The 17252-nt window shown below is 50.9% G+C and overlaps 7 protein-coding genes across 7 annotated transcripts; 3 read left to right on the plus strand and 4 right to left on the minus strand.

Moving 5' to 3' along the window:
- Positions 1–49: 49 nt before the first annotated feature.
- Positions 50–1890, minus strand: CC84DRAFT_1079376 (MFS general substrate transporter; the record flags this gene model as incomplete). The annotated part of the gene is made up of 4 exons (XM_018173845.1): positions 50–695; positions 778–1015; positions 1153–1614; positions 1689–1890. The coding sequence occupies 4 exons, from the start codon at positions 1888–1890 to the stop codon at positions 50–52; spliced, it is 1548 nt and encodes a 515-aa protein (XP_018042810.1).
- A 666-nt stretch (positions 1891–2556) lies between these two features.
- CC84DRAFT_1135109 (glycoside hydrolase) lies at positions 2557–3930 on the minus strand (the record flags this gene model as incomplete). Its single annotated transcript, XM_018176045.1, has 2 exons — positions 3300–3930; positions 2557–3255 (listed from the first exon to the last, which is right to left on the minus strand). The coding sequence occupies exons 1-2, from the start codon at positions 3891–3893 to the stop codon at positions 2557–2559; spliced, it is 1293 nt and encodes a 430-aa protein (XP_018042811.1). The 5' UTR covers positions 3894–3930.
- A 614-nt stretch (positions 3931–4544) lies between these two features.
- On the plus strand, positions 4545–6084 carry CC84DRAFT_1226722 (Six-hairpin glycosidase; the record flags this gene model as incomplete). Its single annotated transcript, XM_018183596.1, has 4 exons — positions 4545–4591; positions 4639–4726; positions 4773–5247; positions 5300–6084. 4 exons carry the CDS (start codon positions 4545–4547, stop codon positions 6082–6084), a joined length of 1395 nt encoding a protein of 464 aa, XP_018042812.1.
- A 445-nt stretch (positions 6085–6529) lies between these two features.
- On the minus strand, positions 6530–8660 carry CC84DRAFT_1226725 (uncharacterized protein; the record flags this gene model as incomplete). Its single annotated transcript, XM_018183597.1, has 2 exons — positions 6530–7821; positions 7868–8660. The coding sequence occupies 2 exons, from the start codon at positions 8658–8660 to the stop codon at positions 6530–6532; spliced, it is 2085 nt and encodes a 694-aa protein (XP_018042813.1).
- Positions 8661–9005: 345 nt separating this feature from the next.
- CC84DRAFT_1135111 (uncharacterized protein) lies at positions 9006–11677 on the plus strand (the record flags this gene model as incomplete). The annotated part of the gene is made up of 4 exons (XM_018176046.1): positions 9006–9165; positions 9215–9292; positions 9343–9965; positions 10019–11677. The coding sequence occupies 4 exons, from the start codon at positions 9006–9008 to the stop codon at positions 11675–11677; spliced, it is 2520 nt and encodes an 839-aa protein (XP_018042814.1).
- A 1548-nt stretch (positions 11678–13225) lies between these two features.
- Positions 13226–14841, minus strand: CC84DRAFT_1108851 (HET-domain-containing protein; the record flags this gene model as incomplete). The annotated part of the gene is made up of 2 exons (XM_018175210.1): positions 14142–14841; positions 13226–14091 (listed from the first exon to the last, which is right to left on the minus strand). Coding segments are annotated over exons 1-2 (1449 nt in total), but the record flags the coding sequence as incomplete, so codon positions are not given.
- Positions 14842–15286: 445 nt separating this feature from the next.
- On the plus strand, positions 15287–17051 carry CC84DRAFT_1159762 (FAD/NAD(P)-binding domain-containing protein). Its single transcript, XM_018177323.1, has 2 exons — positions 15287–16440; positions 16493–17051. Exons 1-2 carry the CDS (start codon positions 15477–15479, stop codon positions 16930–16932), a joined length of 1404 nt encoding a protein of 467 aa, XP_018042816.1. The 5' UTR covers positions 15287–15476; the 3' UTR covers positions 16933–17051.
- Positions 17052–17252: the final 201 nt, after the last annotated feature.

Below are 17252 nucleotides of genomic sequence, written 5' to 3' on the forward strand. Positions count from 1 at the left end.
TATAACTCTTTCGAGACACCCTTCATCAGCTGCGCACCAATTTCAATTCCTACTCCGACTTTCTCTCCTCAACATGCTCTACCACGTCGCCCGCCCCCTTCGCACTCAGTACTTCTTCATCATCCCTTGCAAGTCTCTCCACCGCCTTCCTCTCTCTCTTCTTCTCATCCCTCCGATACAGCCACTGACTCAACATAAAGAAAAACCAGCACCCAAATATAAACGCAATATTAACACTATACCCCTTCCGCCACTTGGGCGCCTCCACTTGTGGAAACACCACCACCGGATAAAAAGAGAAAATCGCCCACCCACTCGTCAACATAGCCCCAATAGTAATTGCCCTCGCCTCCGCATCATCCCTCAGCGCAACATTGATGAACGGCATGAGTATAGGTGTGACAGCGGCGGACACCCCGAGCAGGTAGTACGACGCGAAGTGGAGGCCTTTCGGGATGTCCCAGACGAGCAGACAGATGTTTGCGAAAAGGAAGATAGCCTGCACGACGCTGAAGACGGTCCAGAGGGGGTAGATCATGCAGAGGGAGGTGGCGAGGAGGGCGGCGAATACGGAAACGCCCTGCGCGCCGGTGGGGATGACGTTGATTTGGCCGACGGTGTAGGCGTTGTATTTTGTGGCGAGGTCTTTGAGCCAGAGGGCCATTTGGCCATGGGGGTACGAACTCGAGAGGAAGCTAGGAAAGCAAGTTAGTAACCTCGTCGTCCATCGACCGGATGAAAGGTTGGGGGGTTGTATGCGGGGAAGGAAGAACGAACAAAGTGTACGCGGCAACCCCAACGTAGAACTCCCAGCGCCTCAGCGTGCGCTTGAAGACGCTCCAGTTCAGCTTTTTGCTGTCTTCGATGCCGATATCGCGCACGCGCTTGATAGCAAGCGCGTGCTGGTCTTCCGTCAACCACCACGGCTTCTTGCTACTCGGCAGCCCTGGAAAGATGAAAAATCCCGCAATCGCAATCGGCAGGCTTATGATGCCATCAATGATAAACAGCCATCCTAACGCGTGGATATAAAGTCAGCGTGAGTCAATACCGGGAGAGCGCATACCCCGGGAACGTCTCCGCCGCGCGAGGAAAGTCGTCGTTGTCCTGCACGAAAACAGACATCCACGTCGTACCTAGAAATGCACTTACGCCATCCTGCCATGCCACCAACACCGTTCAGATTCTCGTACGCGGCTTTCTGGAGGTACCCACCGAACATCACGGCGATGTTGTTGGAGACGTACCACACGCCTGTTCGTTTGAAAACTTCCTCGGGTCGGTACCAGCTTCCCAGCACATACGTAGTCCCGCTCGCGACAGGGGTCTCGAGGAGTCCGAGCAGGAACCGCGTGCCATAGATGTCGTGCTCGTTGCGCATCTGGGACTGGCTGAATGTGACGATGGACCAGAGCACTTCCATGGTGGGGAGGTACCAGCGGGCGAGGGAGGGGCGTGAGAGGATGAGCAGGGACGGGATCTGGCACACGAGGTAGCCGACGTTGTAGAAGGTGCCGAAGAGAGAGTACTGGTTGCCGTAGAGATTGAGCTCTTCTTTCATGCCTGAGACGAAGGCGTTGTTGATGTTGGAGGAGTCGAGCCATTTGAGGAAGACTGGTACACACACAGTTGTCAGAGATGAAGACGGAGAGTGAGATGCCGCTCGGCTTGGGGATGGGAGGGCGTACACATGAACGAGCAAAAGGTGAGGAGACAGGCGTCGAGTTTCCGCAAAAGCGCGCGCTCCTCCTCAGGATAGTGCGCGGGATACCACTCCCAGAGGTACATCCATGCCTTCCACGGCGAGCGCTTCGGCGCGTCCGTCGGCGCAATGGTATTCGCGTTTCTGAAGTCGACCTCTGCGGCCTCTTCCCTCGGTGTTGTCGCCATGTCTCTTTGCACTTTACACTTCGTAACACCAACAACCTGTCATAAACGGTACCGCAGGACGTCGCGGGTGCAACCGATCCCGGTCCCACACCTCAATTTGTAGCTACCATCCCCGTGGGCGAATATCAGGGTTCGCGAATATTGCGGCCGTGCACAGGCGCGGGCATCGGGGCATTTCTCACCCGGTTCGCCAATAGTGCGGGGTGACGTCCTGGGCAATTACTCCACGAACAAACGGTGTGTGGAGGTGGGTCCGCGGTGGATTGAGTAGAGCGGCTAGGTCATGGGGTGGGAAAACCCGGTTTGTGGTGCGATGAGGAGATGGAGATCGGAAGGGTAAGAGGCTGTTCTTAGTCTCGCGCGGGATAACATCATTGTGCCGCGCGGATTCTGCATTCAGAGAAGCGTTGCATTGTTGTACATCGGAGTTCCCGGCATGGACCTGAGATAGTCCGGCGAGACGGTTGCTACACCACCGGAAAGAGATTGGCAAAGAGACTGAAGTGAAATCACGTGACGCCCTTGAGAGCTTTGTTGACACTGCTACGAACCTGTATTGGAGGCAAAACAAACAATCAATAGCTTTAAATACATGGGGTCAGGATATCCGCTACATAATTCATAGTCTTGAGCGCATCTCAACCCATATGGAACCTTGTCTCCACTTCATCCCAGGGCTGCAATCATCTTATCCAAGCTGTTCTCGATCGTCACCGGGTCGCGAACTCCATCCCAGTTGTAATTCAGCAATCCCCAGAACTCCTCAGATCCCTGAAGCGTGTTCGGTGTTCTGTTCGGTCTTGTCTGCAGGTAGAAGCTGCCGGAGATCTCCCACTGCATCCAGCTGACTTGGTAGTCTTCTACCATCTCAATCAAACACTTGTTGTACGTTGTCTGATTCCAATACGTTCCATTTTGGATGAAGCCCCACTCAGTGATTGCAACAGGGAAAAGATACTTGGTGGCAGGGTCAGATGCATTTACGGCTTGGAAGCCTTGCTTGTACCAGTTGGCTTTGAACGTAGGGCAAGGGTTTTGCGTAGCCTCAAAGTCATACTTGTGGAGTTCGAGCACAATCTTGTTTTCCCAGGCAAAGTCGCTAGGGATGAACTTGGCGGTTTTGTTCGCCGTCGCGGTTCCAGCAGTTCCGCTCAGTGTCTTGCCCAGAGGAATCGGGTCGATGAACGTATCATAGCTGAGCCCGGAGAAGAATATGAGAACACCGGGAGCAGCCTCGTGGACTGCATTGGCAGCTGCTGTCATGTGGACATACCAGGTATACCAGTCGACCGGCTCGGAAGTGCTTGCTTTGCGAAGCTCATTGCGGAGCCCCACTGATGCAAATGTGGGCCAGTTCTCTTTTGCCTATCGATGGTCAGCTAGAAACTAGACGTGGGGAAAGCGCATACATGAGCTGAGATGAACGACCATCCGCGGATCCAGTTCTCGACATCGAAGTACTTCTCCCCAAACCAACCGTTCCCATCGTTGTCGCCGCAGCACCAGAAAGCTTTGGATACATGGTTGTCAAGGTGAAGGACTACATCTTGTGCGGCGAGCTCCTTCGCTACGGCATCCCAAACCTCCAGCCTCGTTGTCTGATTCGTGAACTGCGGGTTGTGCTCCAAGATCTGTTCTAAAACCAGGGTGCCATTTTCTTTGCCCAACGCGTTGATAACGGACCTCTCAAGTGTTTGATTGGTGTTGTTACTGTAGATATCGTCGATCATCTCAATCGCAAATGTCATGCGGACTGAGTTGAGTCCGAACTTGGGGATCCAAGAGACGACATCGGCGATAGAAGCATGTTGGAGACCTTCCGGGATCATTATCTCCTGGTGGCCTGGCCAATTGGTGCCTTTGTAATGGAAAATATCCCCATTGCTATCGAAGATGTCTCTTCCTTTGGTCGTAAAAGGGAGATTAAGAGTTTCGCGCTTTTCAGCTGCTTTTGGTAGAGCAGCAACAAACGAGCTCAGTAGCAGGACACAGTTCCACAACATAACGACAAAGTTGATGTTGGATGGCCAAACGAAAGCCTAAGTCAAGCCATATACCCGCGAACCTGGTCATTATCATCTGGCCTGCTTTCCTCGGCACGTGTTTGCACAGAATCTTGTCCGTCTTTGCGGTAAGCGCTACACCCCGGTTTACAAAACTCTCTATGCGGGGTCCCGGATGTCACTGAGAAGCTAGGTCGTTTCCAGCCTCTCGGATAGCAATGACGCGATTCCCTAAGATCGACCCTCCGTCGGAGCAAGGAAGCGTTTCCAAAAGGGACTGATTCCGATATACCTCGATCACGCGAACTTTGTTTCATTTGTCTTCATCATATTGCAGGCAGCGTGGCTTTTGCCGAGCGGCGCACACTTTCTTTGGAAAACAACGGCCGGGATCGGGCATCGGGATAAAGGCGATCCCGAATTTAGCCAGCCCACTCGCGGAGAACTGCCCCGAGACTTATTGCCATTGCCCCGCAAAGTGTATTGCAGCTGTCGTATCTCTGGTATGTGTCTGAATACGAGCTGCGTCGGTCGACAATTGCTTGTGCCCGGATAAGGTGGTACTTGTGACTTTCACTTCGTACCCAGTGTGCTTCTCTTGTGAAGTTCAATTCATTGTGATACTAAACCAAGCTATCCACGACTTGCACAATGGGCGAAGCACCAAAGCCAGTAAGCGGCGCGGCGAAAGCCCTAATGTAGGTATCGGCGGTCCGCGTTAGTGACAACTATTGACATAGCCAAGGGTCAAGGGCATAGATCTTAGCCAAATCTACTCAGAGAATGTACTTGCGAAGCTTGTTCAAGTTGCGCAGAAGAGTTCCAAACTTCAAGTACGATATTTCTGTAGTCGTTGTACGAGATAACTGACGTATCCAGGCACCACTCACCGCATACCCCCATACCGTTGCCCAGAGAGGACCCGATGCAGGCCGCTATGAGTATCGAGAAGCCGATTTCTGGACCTGCGGCTTCTTTCCAGGATCTATCTACACGCTCATCGAGCGGTCGATTAAATTTCCAAGGGTAATAGATGTCCCATCCCACCCACCTTCCCAATTGAAAGACCAACTATTAAACCTTGGACGCCACTGGTCGGTCGCAATAAATCACATGTCCGGTCGAACCGATACGCATGACATGGGATTTATCGTCCAGCCTGCCTTACAAAAAGACTATGAACTGACGGGAAATACTGAGAGCCTGGAGAGTGTTGTGAAGGCGGCCTATGCGCTCGCTAGTCGCTATGATGAACGGGTCAAGGCTATTCGCAGTTGGGATGTTGCAATCAACGACCGTTATTCCATAACCGATATGGATGAGAACTTTCTTGTCATCATCGACAGCATGTGCAGTAAGTCAAACTCTTGACAAGAACCTCCAATGGGAATGCTTACCAGGTGTAGATCTTGATCTTCTCTACTGGGTTGGTCACATTCAGCAAGATCAACGACTGATACAAATCGCGACTCAGCATGCAGATACTATCATACATGAGATTCTCCGTCCTGACCACTCATCTTACCACCTTGTCAATTTTTCACCCAAGACCGGTAAAGCACAAGCTAAAATGACAAATCAAGGGCACAAAGACGATTCAACGTGGTCCCGTGGCCAAGCATGGTCGATTATGGGTTTTGCGCAAACTTACGCTTGGACCAAAGATACGAAGTACCTGTTCACAGCTATAGAGTGTGCGAAGTACTTTTTGCGAAGATGCGAAGAAGGCAACGGCAAATGGCATCATCCACGAGTGCCAGCTTGGGATTTTGATGCGCCACAGGAGGACGAACAAGAGCCGCTAAGGGATGTCTCTGCAGGAGTGATCACGGCGAACGGTTTGTTGATAATCCACCAAGCACTACAAGCGCTACCCTCAGAAGAAGCCCAAAATTTGGCAGGAGCAAATACAGATTTCCTCCAGGTGGCCCTTGCCATAGTGGACGAAACTTTGGATATGGCTCTGGATCGAGATTTTGCGTCACTTGAACCCCGAACGACTGTTAACGGGGATGGTGCTGCAAATTCCATACTAGCTGTAAAGGAAAGCAAGTTTGAGGCAATCCTGAGACATTCCACGGCCAACCACAACCAACACGCACACAAGCCGTACTGTGACCATGGGCTAGTTTACGCAGACTACTTTTTTCTGGAGTTTGGGAATAAGCTGCTCAGAGCGGGCTATTTGTAGGCGTAGTACTCATTCCTGCACATACCAGTACCTATGTATCGATGGCTATAAAATCTCTACTGTGCTCAACATGACCGCAGCACATCAGTGATAAGAACAGGGTTGTAAATGTGTGTTGGTTCGTGAACGTTACGAAAAAAAAAATGGAGCTGCTGTATTGTGCAAGCTCATGCTACAGCAGGTAATGGGCGTATTTGCAGATACAGGTGCAGGTGCAGGTGCCGATAGGAGGCAGTTAATGGCAGAGGTAGCCCCTTTTTTTTTATTTTACTGCGCTAAAGTCCGAACACTTAGTAGAGGCGAGGGGCTGATCAATGTACGTTCTTGATAGCTAATTAGAACGCCTGAATCTGCGCAGCCTTGCTCTTAGAGCGACCGTAATCTTGCAGCTAAAGCTGCAATGAGACTGTATCATCCCCGTAAGCATGCAGAACTAAGAAATTCTTTACCAATCGTGGGAAAAGGCAATGAATTGAGAAGAAGGAACCTTGTCCTTGGTCGGGTGCGAGATCTGGGGAATGTCTTCCCATCTCTCCCCAATGGAGATCTGGCTGTACTCGTCTTCAAATCCAGCCCTTCGTGCTATTGAAAGAACAGCGGTGACGAAGTCCGTGCTTGAGCCTGGCGGTACCGTTGTCGTGCTTGTAATCGTCGGAATCAAGGTTCTTTGCCAAATGAGATTGGTGTTGGAATCTGGTTTGAGTACCTCCGCTTTGGCCTGTTGAGAATTGGTTGAAATGAGAGATCTGATTCCACTAGCGCCAGCATTGGAGCATATGAGTGCACCTGTTGAACTTTCTTCTGTACCTTCCGGGAACACTGAACCATTGCCTCTCAGGAACTCTGCAGCACCTGTTCCCTTCGTATAGGATGGCAACACCCCTCCAAATTTATCTTCCCTGCCTTGAATCGCGAATCCACCTTGGACTACGTGTATATTAATCTCCTTGGTTCCCAAGTTATTGATCTTGTGCACCCGCAAGTACCAATCCGGCCATCTCGTACTTGGCGCAACAATAATCGTTTGAACTTCGATATCCGCGTCTTTCCAAGGTCTCCAAGTACTTCTGAGGGCTTGCATCTCCTCTAGTATTTGACAGCCTCTTCTCAGCCACGCAGTATCAAATCGATAATCAAGGACTTTCCATGGCACGCGCCAGGTATCTCCTTCATCCTTGCTCAGCGCAAGCGTACTATCCGGAGCTATCTGTTGGATCAATGATCCCGTAGGGACACTGAAACCAAAATGCGAGGAGTAAGCAAATTTTCCGTACTTGGCCTCGGTAGCCTTGAGTGGCCATGGGCAGAACTGGCCACTCGATAACAGAAAATGATGGTTCTCGCTGCGACATACAATCTGCATCGCTGGTGTAATATTTAATGCAATATCCTCATCTGCGGGGGGTAAGGGCTTCTCCTCGGTTCTCCAAAACGGGTGGTCTTCCCCCAAGCCAAGCACTACGAACGACTTCATCGCCCAGTAAGGCGATTGGGGAGAGTTGTAATCCTCGCTCATGTACATTTGAGGATACGCAAAACCGATTGTCAGAGTTCCATCAACATTGAATATGTCGGACTGGGTGCTCCACCATCGATAGTGTCGTTGAAGAAGGCCTTTGACTACGCCCTGATCATCTAGTGGAGCGGACAGATTGATTCCTGCGAAAGCAGCTGCGGACCAGAATCCAGCGAAAGCGAAGCGATAGGTAAGGGACCTTCCGAAGGGGATCGCAGCACCTGTTTTAAATCAATGATGTACCCATGCTGATGGAAGTGGGCGTACCAGTCTTGTCAAAATATCTCCAGAACGACGACGCGAATAAGAGTGCTCTCTCGCGGAACTTTAGACATCGGTCCGGATCAAATTGCTGGGCCATCTTCGTGTATAGTATTTGTGAAAACTGGATCGCAAAACTTCCAGAGTAGTAGTCTGCCTGGCGGCCATTTTCATTCCAAAAGCCATCGGCTGACCATCCATCGTCCAAGTAAAAGTTCTCCATCTGATCAAGGTCTTCTTTCATGTACGCCTTCACTTCATCGTATGGCACGCCGCATACCTTGACCAAAGCGAGGTTTGTCATCACTCGGAACCAGAGCCAGTTGGTGATTGGAAAATCTTTCTCATTCAGCGTCTTGAGCCACTCTCGTATGTTGGTCTGCGCCCGCTCCGTCTGCTGCTGAAACATAGCATCGGGTGCCGCCAGCAAAGCAAAAGAGATAATTTCCATCTCCACCATTCTTTGGTCTCTAACCACGACAGGCCCCCAATACTCAGCATGCTCTGGATCTGTGCCGTTTGCGAGTCCACGGATATACGGTTCAGCTAGTTCCTCGTGTTCTTGTGGAGTCAAACATGACCCATGCAAAAGCGCCCCAATGGCCCACAATGGCCGAGCAAACCCTTCAAGCTGAGCAGCGACATCGTCGAAATGCGTGCCAGTGACCAACGGCAGCCGAATGCGTGCACCACCAGGAGACTGGTAAGGTTTGAGTGCACGAAGCAGCGAAGTACAAGCATTCTTGAAATCTGCGTACGTTCGAAATTCATTGCCCGAGAATCCTGGAAGCGGAGGCATAATGCCACGTTACGCGTATACAAATTGCGCGGGTGAACTTGGAGGACATGTGATGAATTGCCAATGGCAGAGCTTGATGTATCGACTATAATGGACCCAGTGCCCCGTTCGATGGCAATATTGCCTACGCATTAGTGATATTAGGGAGAGCAAAGTTGGTAAGCGATGTACCTGCCAGAGGCGGTTAGATATCCGCAGTGACGGCTGAATGTGATTTTGCGGGGATCGCTAGCGCTGCCTCGGTACGAACGTACCTCTGGTATCCGCTCGCGGGCATCGGCTTAAGTTAGTCGAAGTGTCCACTTCTCCTACATCCATTCCACAATATTCGATTATGCGAGCTCGATGACGTCTCATTGGACAAATTATTCCATCAATGCTCGCGACGACGATGCCACGTCCTTGCAGGCTTCATCCGAGGATATACCTGCATGCACGTCGTGCAAAAAGCGAAAATTGAGGTGCTCAAGAGAGACGCCTGCTTGTTCGCATTGCTTGAGGCTATGTAGGTATGCAGGGTGTTTTGAACGATACCAAATTTAACATTGGTGTAGCCTTGGAGTGTGCTTACGCCCCTAAGCAGAAGCCAGGCCTGAAGACTGGGGCACTGGAAGGCTTGACGCGTCGCGTCGGTGCGTTCCCGTGTGGCGTCATATCCATCTATCCCTACTGATGTCCAAAGCATTTCTTGAGCAGATTCTATTGGACGAAGTTGGTCGAATTCGCCCTCAATTCGACATCGATGAAGATAGGAGTGGTCATACAGATCGAGCACAAGATGGCCTGGCCAATCGCCGCCCTGCAGACCATAGAATTAACACTGACACAACGACGCCGGGCACTATTCAGCTCGATGAGAGCATACGAGAAGCAACCGTCCAGCCACAGCCACCGGTGGAAGAACGTATACCAAATCCTCGCAAACGTAAGCTCGAAGAGCCTGTCTTTACGACAGCACTTTTGGAACTCGACAATATCGAAATTGGGGACCATCTTCCATCTCAGCCCCTTCTCGTGAAAGTTGCTGAGTTCTTTTGTACATCATTTCACCACTGGATACCTTACTTGCACAAACAAAGATTGTGCGACACCGTGACAGGAACGAGGGCCGAGTCAAGATCCGATCTCGTTCTCCATGGCCTGGTAGCAGTGACGCTCCGCCATATGGATCGTCAAGTCATATGCATGGATGAAGACGAGGTTCTGCGTCAAACGAAGATATCACATTTCATCGTCGAGACGTTGGCAATGAAAAGCATGTCAACAGAGAGCTTACAAGCTCTCATATTAATTATATTCGATTATGTAAGTACCTACTCTCACCAAATTCAACTCTAGTCATTACTGACAGGTTATAGCTTAGCGATGGTGACGGAGCAAGAGCATGGCCTTTAATCGGGTCTCTGACACGGACAGTGGACTATCTTCAGCTCACAACTGAACCAGTAGCGTGCCCAGGTGGCGCACTCATGACGCCTCTACAAACTGTTCCTCCTCTTCAGGATTGGACAGCACTGGAGGAGCGTCGTCGTCTCTTCTGGGTCATTTTCTTGCTGGACCGCTTTTGTTCGGTTTCGACAGGCTGGAACACCTCGCTCACTTCCGAAGATGTACACAGACGTCTTCCTGCAGACGGTGGGTACTTTACTCGCGAAGAACCGGTATCTACACCCTTCTTTGGCATTTGGTCCAAAGCAGCGGGCCGAATAGGCCGATCCCTTGCCAACGTTCCCGCGCAGTACAACGAAGAGGATCCGGTAACAGAGCCAGTGCAAGGCTCAACCCCAGGATCTGCAGCCGGCCTAATAGATTCTTCCAAGCTTGGTGCTTTCGCCTACTGCGTCGAGGCTACCGAGTCGCTGAGCCAGGTGACCACATTCTTCCTCCAGCAAAAAATCAATTGGCAGGACAAAGACCATGCCATCAATTGGCTAACAAGATTCAAAGAACTTGATCTGCGGCTGGTTCAATGGAAGATGTTCTTGCCACCTCGATGGAAAGACTCCGACATATCCGAGAACCGAGAAGTTGTCAATATGGATCCAAATCTCACGCTGGCGCACATCACACACAACACCTCCATGATACTTCTTCATCACTCTATCGCCTATCCACCAAAGGAATGGAGTGATTACATTGCTTTACCAAAGGACTGTAGCGCACAGACTTGCCAGCATGCTGCTGTGGAGACGGCAAACATTGTAAACAAGTTCTTAACACACACTATGATTCCGTTTGTGAATACTCAATTCGCCTTTTGCACATTCATCGCCGCAAAGGTTTTGCTCTACGAACATCAAGCCACCAGAAGAACCCTCAGGCCGGAATTTGACCGCATGAAGCGCAACCTAGAAGAGATGTCTTCGCGTTGGACCTCCGGTAAACCGCGGTCGGACTCAGGACGTGGATTGTACGGGACCTCCGAGCTGGACCAAGCAGCGCGATATGCAAATCATCTAGATTACCTCTACGACGCATGTCGCTGCAATTCATCATTTACATTCAATTTCTACGACCATTCCTGCCGACGCCCGGGAATATGGACACTCACCATGAGCACTCCCGCGCCAGTGTCAAGTCCCTCAGTAACATCAAGGGGTAAGGCACAGAGTGCTGGCGCGAGACGGAGCATCGTTTCCAATAGCGACTGCGACGCCCTAATGAGTCCAAAAACAATCGTACAGCCTACGCAAGGGTTTGCTCCAACTGATTCGAGTGCGTCACGCGTTAGACCATCTGGACAGTATCACGGTACTCAATCGGGAGAAGGATACCCACAACATTCTGCTGCCATGCCCTCCCCGTACCTTGCAACGGTATCGGAAGGGGGCTACCCAAACGCCCAGGCACTCAACAGTGAACTCCTCGCGGGACATTCACTCCAGGACCAGTCTCTTCTGAGTTTATCTGACACGCTGATGGACTCGCAATTCTTGGACATGGATCGTGTGATAACGTTCGAAGACACGAATTTCTACCTGCCGGGGGATGCGTACCGATGGCAAACTCTATCATGATTAAAACACCTTGACACCTTGTATGAACACTGTCGCTCAGACAGTTTCGTACGTTTCTCTATAGAGTGGCACATTGAACGTCGGGTTTGAGCCCAGCTAAGTAATAAGTAATAAGTCATCATCATCTCAATGCCAAGCACATAATGATACTGCTGGGCCAGAAATCTACTTTCCTGTAGGAGAAAATGTCACCAAGGCTTCAAACCATTGCTCTCCTGCAGGCTCTGGACCCGAAGTGCACTTCAGGGCGTGTTGTCAAACAAGAGTTTTGCCAATAACCATGTTCGTATGCTCTCCAAAATAAGCTCCCTCGCTGGACGACGACTGTCTTTGTCCGCTTTCCTAAAGATCTCTTCAAAAGTGCGACCGTCTTGTTTCCATGCATCGAAGTCCTCCGTTTCTTTCCAGATTTCCATAGCTTGCTCCTTGGCATGTTGCAGGATGTGAGAAAACCTGACAGACATCAATGCCGATCGAGCATGACCTCGATAGCCATTATACAGGTCGTCGAGTAAAAATTGGTGTTCTAGAGATGCGTTGGTCAAGGCAACCTCGCAGAGGTCGGTGTGTTCGACATAATTTGCTAGTGTCTTGCCATGGGGGCGAAAGACATGGAGCCATATCTCACTCGAAGGATATTCAATGCGCAAGCGTCCGAGATTGCGCTGAAAAACTAAAGCGAGAAACTCGGCTATCGTCTCGCCGTCGAACTGAACATGTGCCAATACACGTGCGCAAATTCGATTGAAAAGTCCAACGCCGGTCTCGTTTTGGTTCCATGTAATATGGTACAAGGCTTTGACCACTGATTTGTTTGGAAAACTGGTTCCTGGGAAGTGTTCAAAGAGCAACTCAAACATTGATTCTGCGTCAGGGTTGCATGAGGCGGCCATCAGCATGGCTTCTGAGACGATGAGTTTTCCTAGGGATGCCCTCAATAAGGCTTTGGCCATGGGGCCTTTAAGTTTCAGAGCTTCCTCAACCATGGCCTCCGTGATTTTCATTTCTGGACATAGAAGCGCAGCTAAGACCTTTTCTCGCTTTTCACACTCGGCATCTTCGGGATCGAATGTCTCAAGCAGTCGGAAAAGCTGAAACTCTGAGAGAACGGCCAAGTCTGAGAGTTCAGACTTGAGCTTGATTTGCGATCTAATTGGTATTTCAAGGGGTTCATGGCTTGCTAAATGGGCCATTTGGTTCCCTAGGATCTCAAAGAGTTTCTGTTTTATCCAGGAATAATTTTCTCCGGATACGTTACGGGCGGACAACATTCGTGCCGCGGATGTAACAGCCTCGTTGATTTCAAAGTCTTGTGTCTTAGTAGTCGTAGATATATGAGCTGTTATATGTTCACATAATTGCTGCAGACCTTTCTCGTCATCTAAGCCGTCCAAAAGCCGTATAATGGCTAATATGCGATGAGTTCGGGCACTCCCCGGGCTTCCGGTGGGCACTAAACCGCGATCGACTAAGGAAAGACCAAATTTTTTGGTTTCGTCAATATTTTCGTCGTGCGAAAGAATTCGGGGGCGTTCCAAGTTCCATACAAGGGCGAGCTCATGCGGATAGCTTTCGATCATTGTCAGATACGTTTCCCAAGGTATATTTTCAGATGATCTGAGCCACTGAGTTGGTTCGTCGAGCGAGTAGATGGCCGAATGCCTACCACTTTCGAGATAGACATATTTAACGTCGACCGAAACGCAGATGATCTCAAAATGATCTAAACATCTCCTTATAACTATCGGTCGCTCGGCTCCCTGTACTTGAACGACGATGTCACCTTCTTGTATCATGGGGTTACCATACACGACACAATCAAATGTCCACAAGAACGTCTCACTGGCGCCTGTATAACGATTTAGTCTGCATATGTGCTCCTCCTTGGTCACCAATTCGTGTTTGCTCGTATTGACGTTCCTGTTTACTTGACCTACTCGCCCCAGGACAAATACTCTCGCAAAAAGTAAGGTTTCGAGCCGGTGGTTCCATGTCTGAATACGAACAGTGCTTCCGAGGAGGTACCGAACAAGCTCGCAGAAGACGGAAGCCCATGGTTTCGAGTAGTCGACGACAATGTAGGGCCTTGATGCCATTTCGGCAGTGCTCATGCCTAGTAGAGCGTACACTTTGTCTTTCGGATCCGTTGCATCATGGGTATGAAACATGCTGACCATGTGCCTTAGGGGAAGAATATCCAAGCTCGACCACTGAGTGCCCGGGTGGGCGTCCCATTGGACAAGATATAGCACAGATGATATAAGTCCCCACAGCTCTTGTTCCTCTAGGCTGGTAGTCCCATCAACGAAGAAGGTTCGGTAATTGATCATCGCTTCGCAGAACACGTGATCCGCCAACCATTGCTGGCCGTACACAAAGGTGAAGGATTGTGCTGCCGCAGCTTCTTGGAGAACCTGAAACCGTGTTAGCAGAATTTTTTGTAGTGTTGTGAAAGATGACTCACCCAGATACGTTCAAACCACGGGCTCTGGAGCATGAAGGTGAAGCTGTCATTTTGGCGTAGTTGCCGGTACGTATCTACGTCTCTCAAGATGCCCCGGTCGTGGAACGCATGAAACCTCCCTTTTCTCTCCTCACGACTGAAACGTGCGAGCAATTTCAATAGCGTGAAGCAGCTTTCACCTTGGCTCGTGTCTTCTCCGAGCCACGCCACGACTCTTATTGCAGATGCATAAATGCTGACCATATAACCGACCTGATTACTTCGCTCTGCGAGATCGTCCTGATTGATACAAATCGCATCTATCCACAAGACTCTTTCCAGTACAGAATCTCTTAGATAGCGCAGCGCTGTGTGAAGGTTGGCGGTGATATCAAGATAGCTATCCTCAATGAAAATCCTTTTTCTATCATTCAAATCCCCCCATACGTAGGACAAAGCCTCGAAGTTAGAAGTTTGCTGTGCGCGCTGGAGTTTGAAGTCGAAGATTTCGCAACGAATCTCAGCATCACCACTGCCAGGCAGCAAGCGGACCAGGCGTGTGAAGCGCGGCCCGGTAGGAAGCGGGATATAGCGATATGGTCCCATAATGAATGCATATAGGAGGGATATAAATGGTAGTGTATGATCCTGAATCGTAGACTTGGATGTGGTGCATACATGTACGCTGCGCGTTATGGTATGGAAGGTACCGGTATTTCCGGTACCTCGCGAGGGGATGCGACGCTTTACTGTTTCTGGCCAGCGCCGAATTTTCAGGCTTCCACGTCTGCGCATGGCTTTGGTGGACAACATGCTTCCATTTGCTCTTCCGTCTACGATGTATAACTCTATACTTGAAGCCTTGTGACCAAATATAGTGGGATTCCCGTTGGAGCGAGGTGTGTGATACCACAGTAGGGATTGTGCTTACCATGCTCAAGTGCTCGGGTCCAACCTCTCGTTGATGTGGTCTTTTACACGTTTTATCGTTGGTACTCACATGATTTAATAAAAGTGATACTAATGAACTGTACCAACCAGCCTTAACCATTTTGTGGGTGCAGCGCAAACTTGGTACGCACTAGGACTCCTGGTACGCTACTGTTCGGGTAACAATGGATGCCTGCTCGTATTTCGTATCATTGACGCGTCGCCTCGCCATGTGAGGTGCACATAAACCACGATCACCAAATTTGCCATCGGGCATCTGCTGAATAAGATCAATCGCCATATAAAAAGTCTACCGACTCAGGTCCCTATTCTTGAGGTGCTGGCCTTACCTATGTACCCTTCTACGCCATTCAAGATCTAGACCATCTCCTCTGGGAATCGTGTCAGATACCCTACGGTAGAGCCATGAAGATCATAATTGTCGGCGCTGGCATCGCCGGTCTGTCAACCTATCTACACCTGCTTAAGCACCTGCCCAACCCCACGACGCACACTCTCACCATCTACGAATCGCACAGCCCCCAGAAAAACTCACCTCCAAACCTAACAAGCCTATCCTCGTTCTCAGAATCAACAACCATCGTCGGCGGTGGTCTCGGCATCTCCCCCAACGGCATGCGCATCCTCCGCAACCTCAACTCCGCTCTTCACGACGCAGTAACAGCCCAAGGCTTCCCAGTCTCGCATTTCGTCTTTCGCGGCGCGAATGGTTGGGTCCTAGGCTCCTCGCCTACCTCCGACGCTACCGTCAGAAACCTCCTGTCAGAGGAAGAGGAAGTGTGTGTCGCGTCGTCCCGCCACGGTCTCCGCGAAACGCTTCTCCGCTTCGTTTCCCAAGCTGGCGGAAAGATAAAGTACCACAAGATCGCCCGGGTTTCACACGACACAGCCGGTCGGCCTTATGTAGTCTTCCTCGCCCAAGACGGCGTAGAAAGGATCGACGAAGCAGATCTCATCATCGGCGCCGACGGCGTGAAAAGCATCGTCCGCAGTGCCCTCTTCCCCTCTCCAGAGCACCAGCCCATATACACCGGCCTCTCCGGCATCGGCGGCTTCATCTCCATGCCTCTCCCAATACACACCTTGAATCCTCCGTCTATGCACTTCACCTTCGGCCGCGACGGGTTCTTCGGATATTCACCTGTGTCTACGGAGCCAGCGTCGTTGATGTGGTGGTCTACGTACGAGACACCTCTGGAGCGCGCCGTTTCTCCCGTAGAGATTAAGGACTTGCTAGGTCAACGGCACCGAACTTGGAAAGATCCTGTTATACAGGATGTTGTTGCGCAGGCGGAGGTGCAGAGCGTCTACCCAACTTGGGCCCTGGGTGACCTGCCACATTGGGGCGAGCGTGGTATTGTTCTGATCGGTAAGTCAATTTCAACACACCAGTCGTGCTTTGTATCGACACTGTGCGGTAGGAGACGCAGCGCACGCGCTAGACCCGACAACCGGTCAAGGCGCTTCTCAAGCCCTCGAAGACAGCTTAACCCTTTCTCTCCTACTGTCCTCCATATCAACATCAGACTCCTCCTCAAACGTCTCCCCAGGCCCCTCCTCTCCAACCTCTTCCTCATCTGTAAGTCAACAACACCGCATCGACACAGCGATCAAACTATTCCACCAGATCCGTAGCCCGCGCGTCAACTCCATCGTCCAACGCGGGCGGAAAATGTCACGCCGCAAAAGAGACGTCGGCGTGGTAGCAGAGTACATCACGTACCTCTTTCTCTGGGCGATGACGCGTTGGCCTGCTGTAGCGCGGTGGATGCTCGGAGACGTGAACAGGGAGTTGTACACGTGGGACGCCGCCACTGAAGTGCGGAAAGCAGTTGCAAGCTGGAATAGTAAGGAGCAGTAGCCAGAACGCTCTTCGCTGAAGGGGGCTAGTGGAACCGCACCTGCGATGTGAGCAAGGGAGAAAGCCATGTAATCTAGTCATCTCATCTTTATCATTAGGTATCTCATCCTCCTTTCTTCCCTGCCCTTCCAAACCCACCCTACATGACCCCGCCCCCCTTTCCCCCACACTTCCCCTGCTCCTTCTCCAGGCTCCCCGCACCCTCTTCGCCCACCTCGCTCTCCTCGCCCTCCTCATCACTACTATCCATCCCCTCAAACAGCCTCTTAAATCGCTCATGCCCCTCTCTGACCTCCCTCTCTTGACCTTCCGGGCCGACA

Source organism: Paraphaeosphaeria sporulosa (assembly GCF_001642045.1).
Source record: "Paraphaeosphaeria sporulosa strain AP3s5-JAC2a unplaced genomic scaffold CC84scaffold_1, whole genome shotgun sequence".
In the NCBI taxonomy this organism is placed as follows: domain Eukaryota; kingdom Fungi; phylum Ascomycota; class Dothideomycetes; order Pleosporales; family Didymosphaeriaceae; genus Paraphaeosphaeria; species Paraphaeosphaeria sporulosa.

Coding starts and splice junctions, on each gene's coding strand:
- CC84DRAFT_1159762 (XM_018177323.1), top strand. CDS start 15,477: ATGAAGATCATAATTGTCGGCGCTGGCATCGCCGGTCTGTCAACCTAT. Junction 16,441..16,492: donor GCGTGGTATTGTTCTGATCG/GTAAGTCAATTT, acceptor ACTGTGCGGTAG/GAGACGCAGCGCACGCGCTA.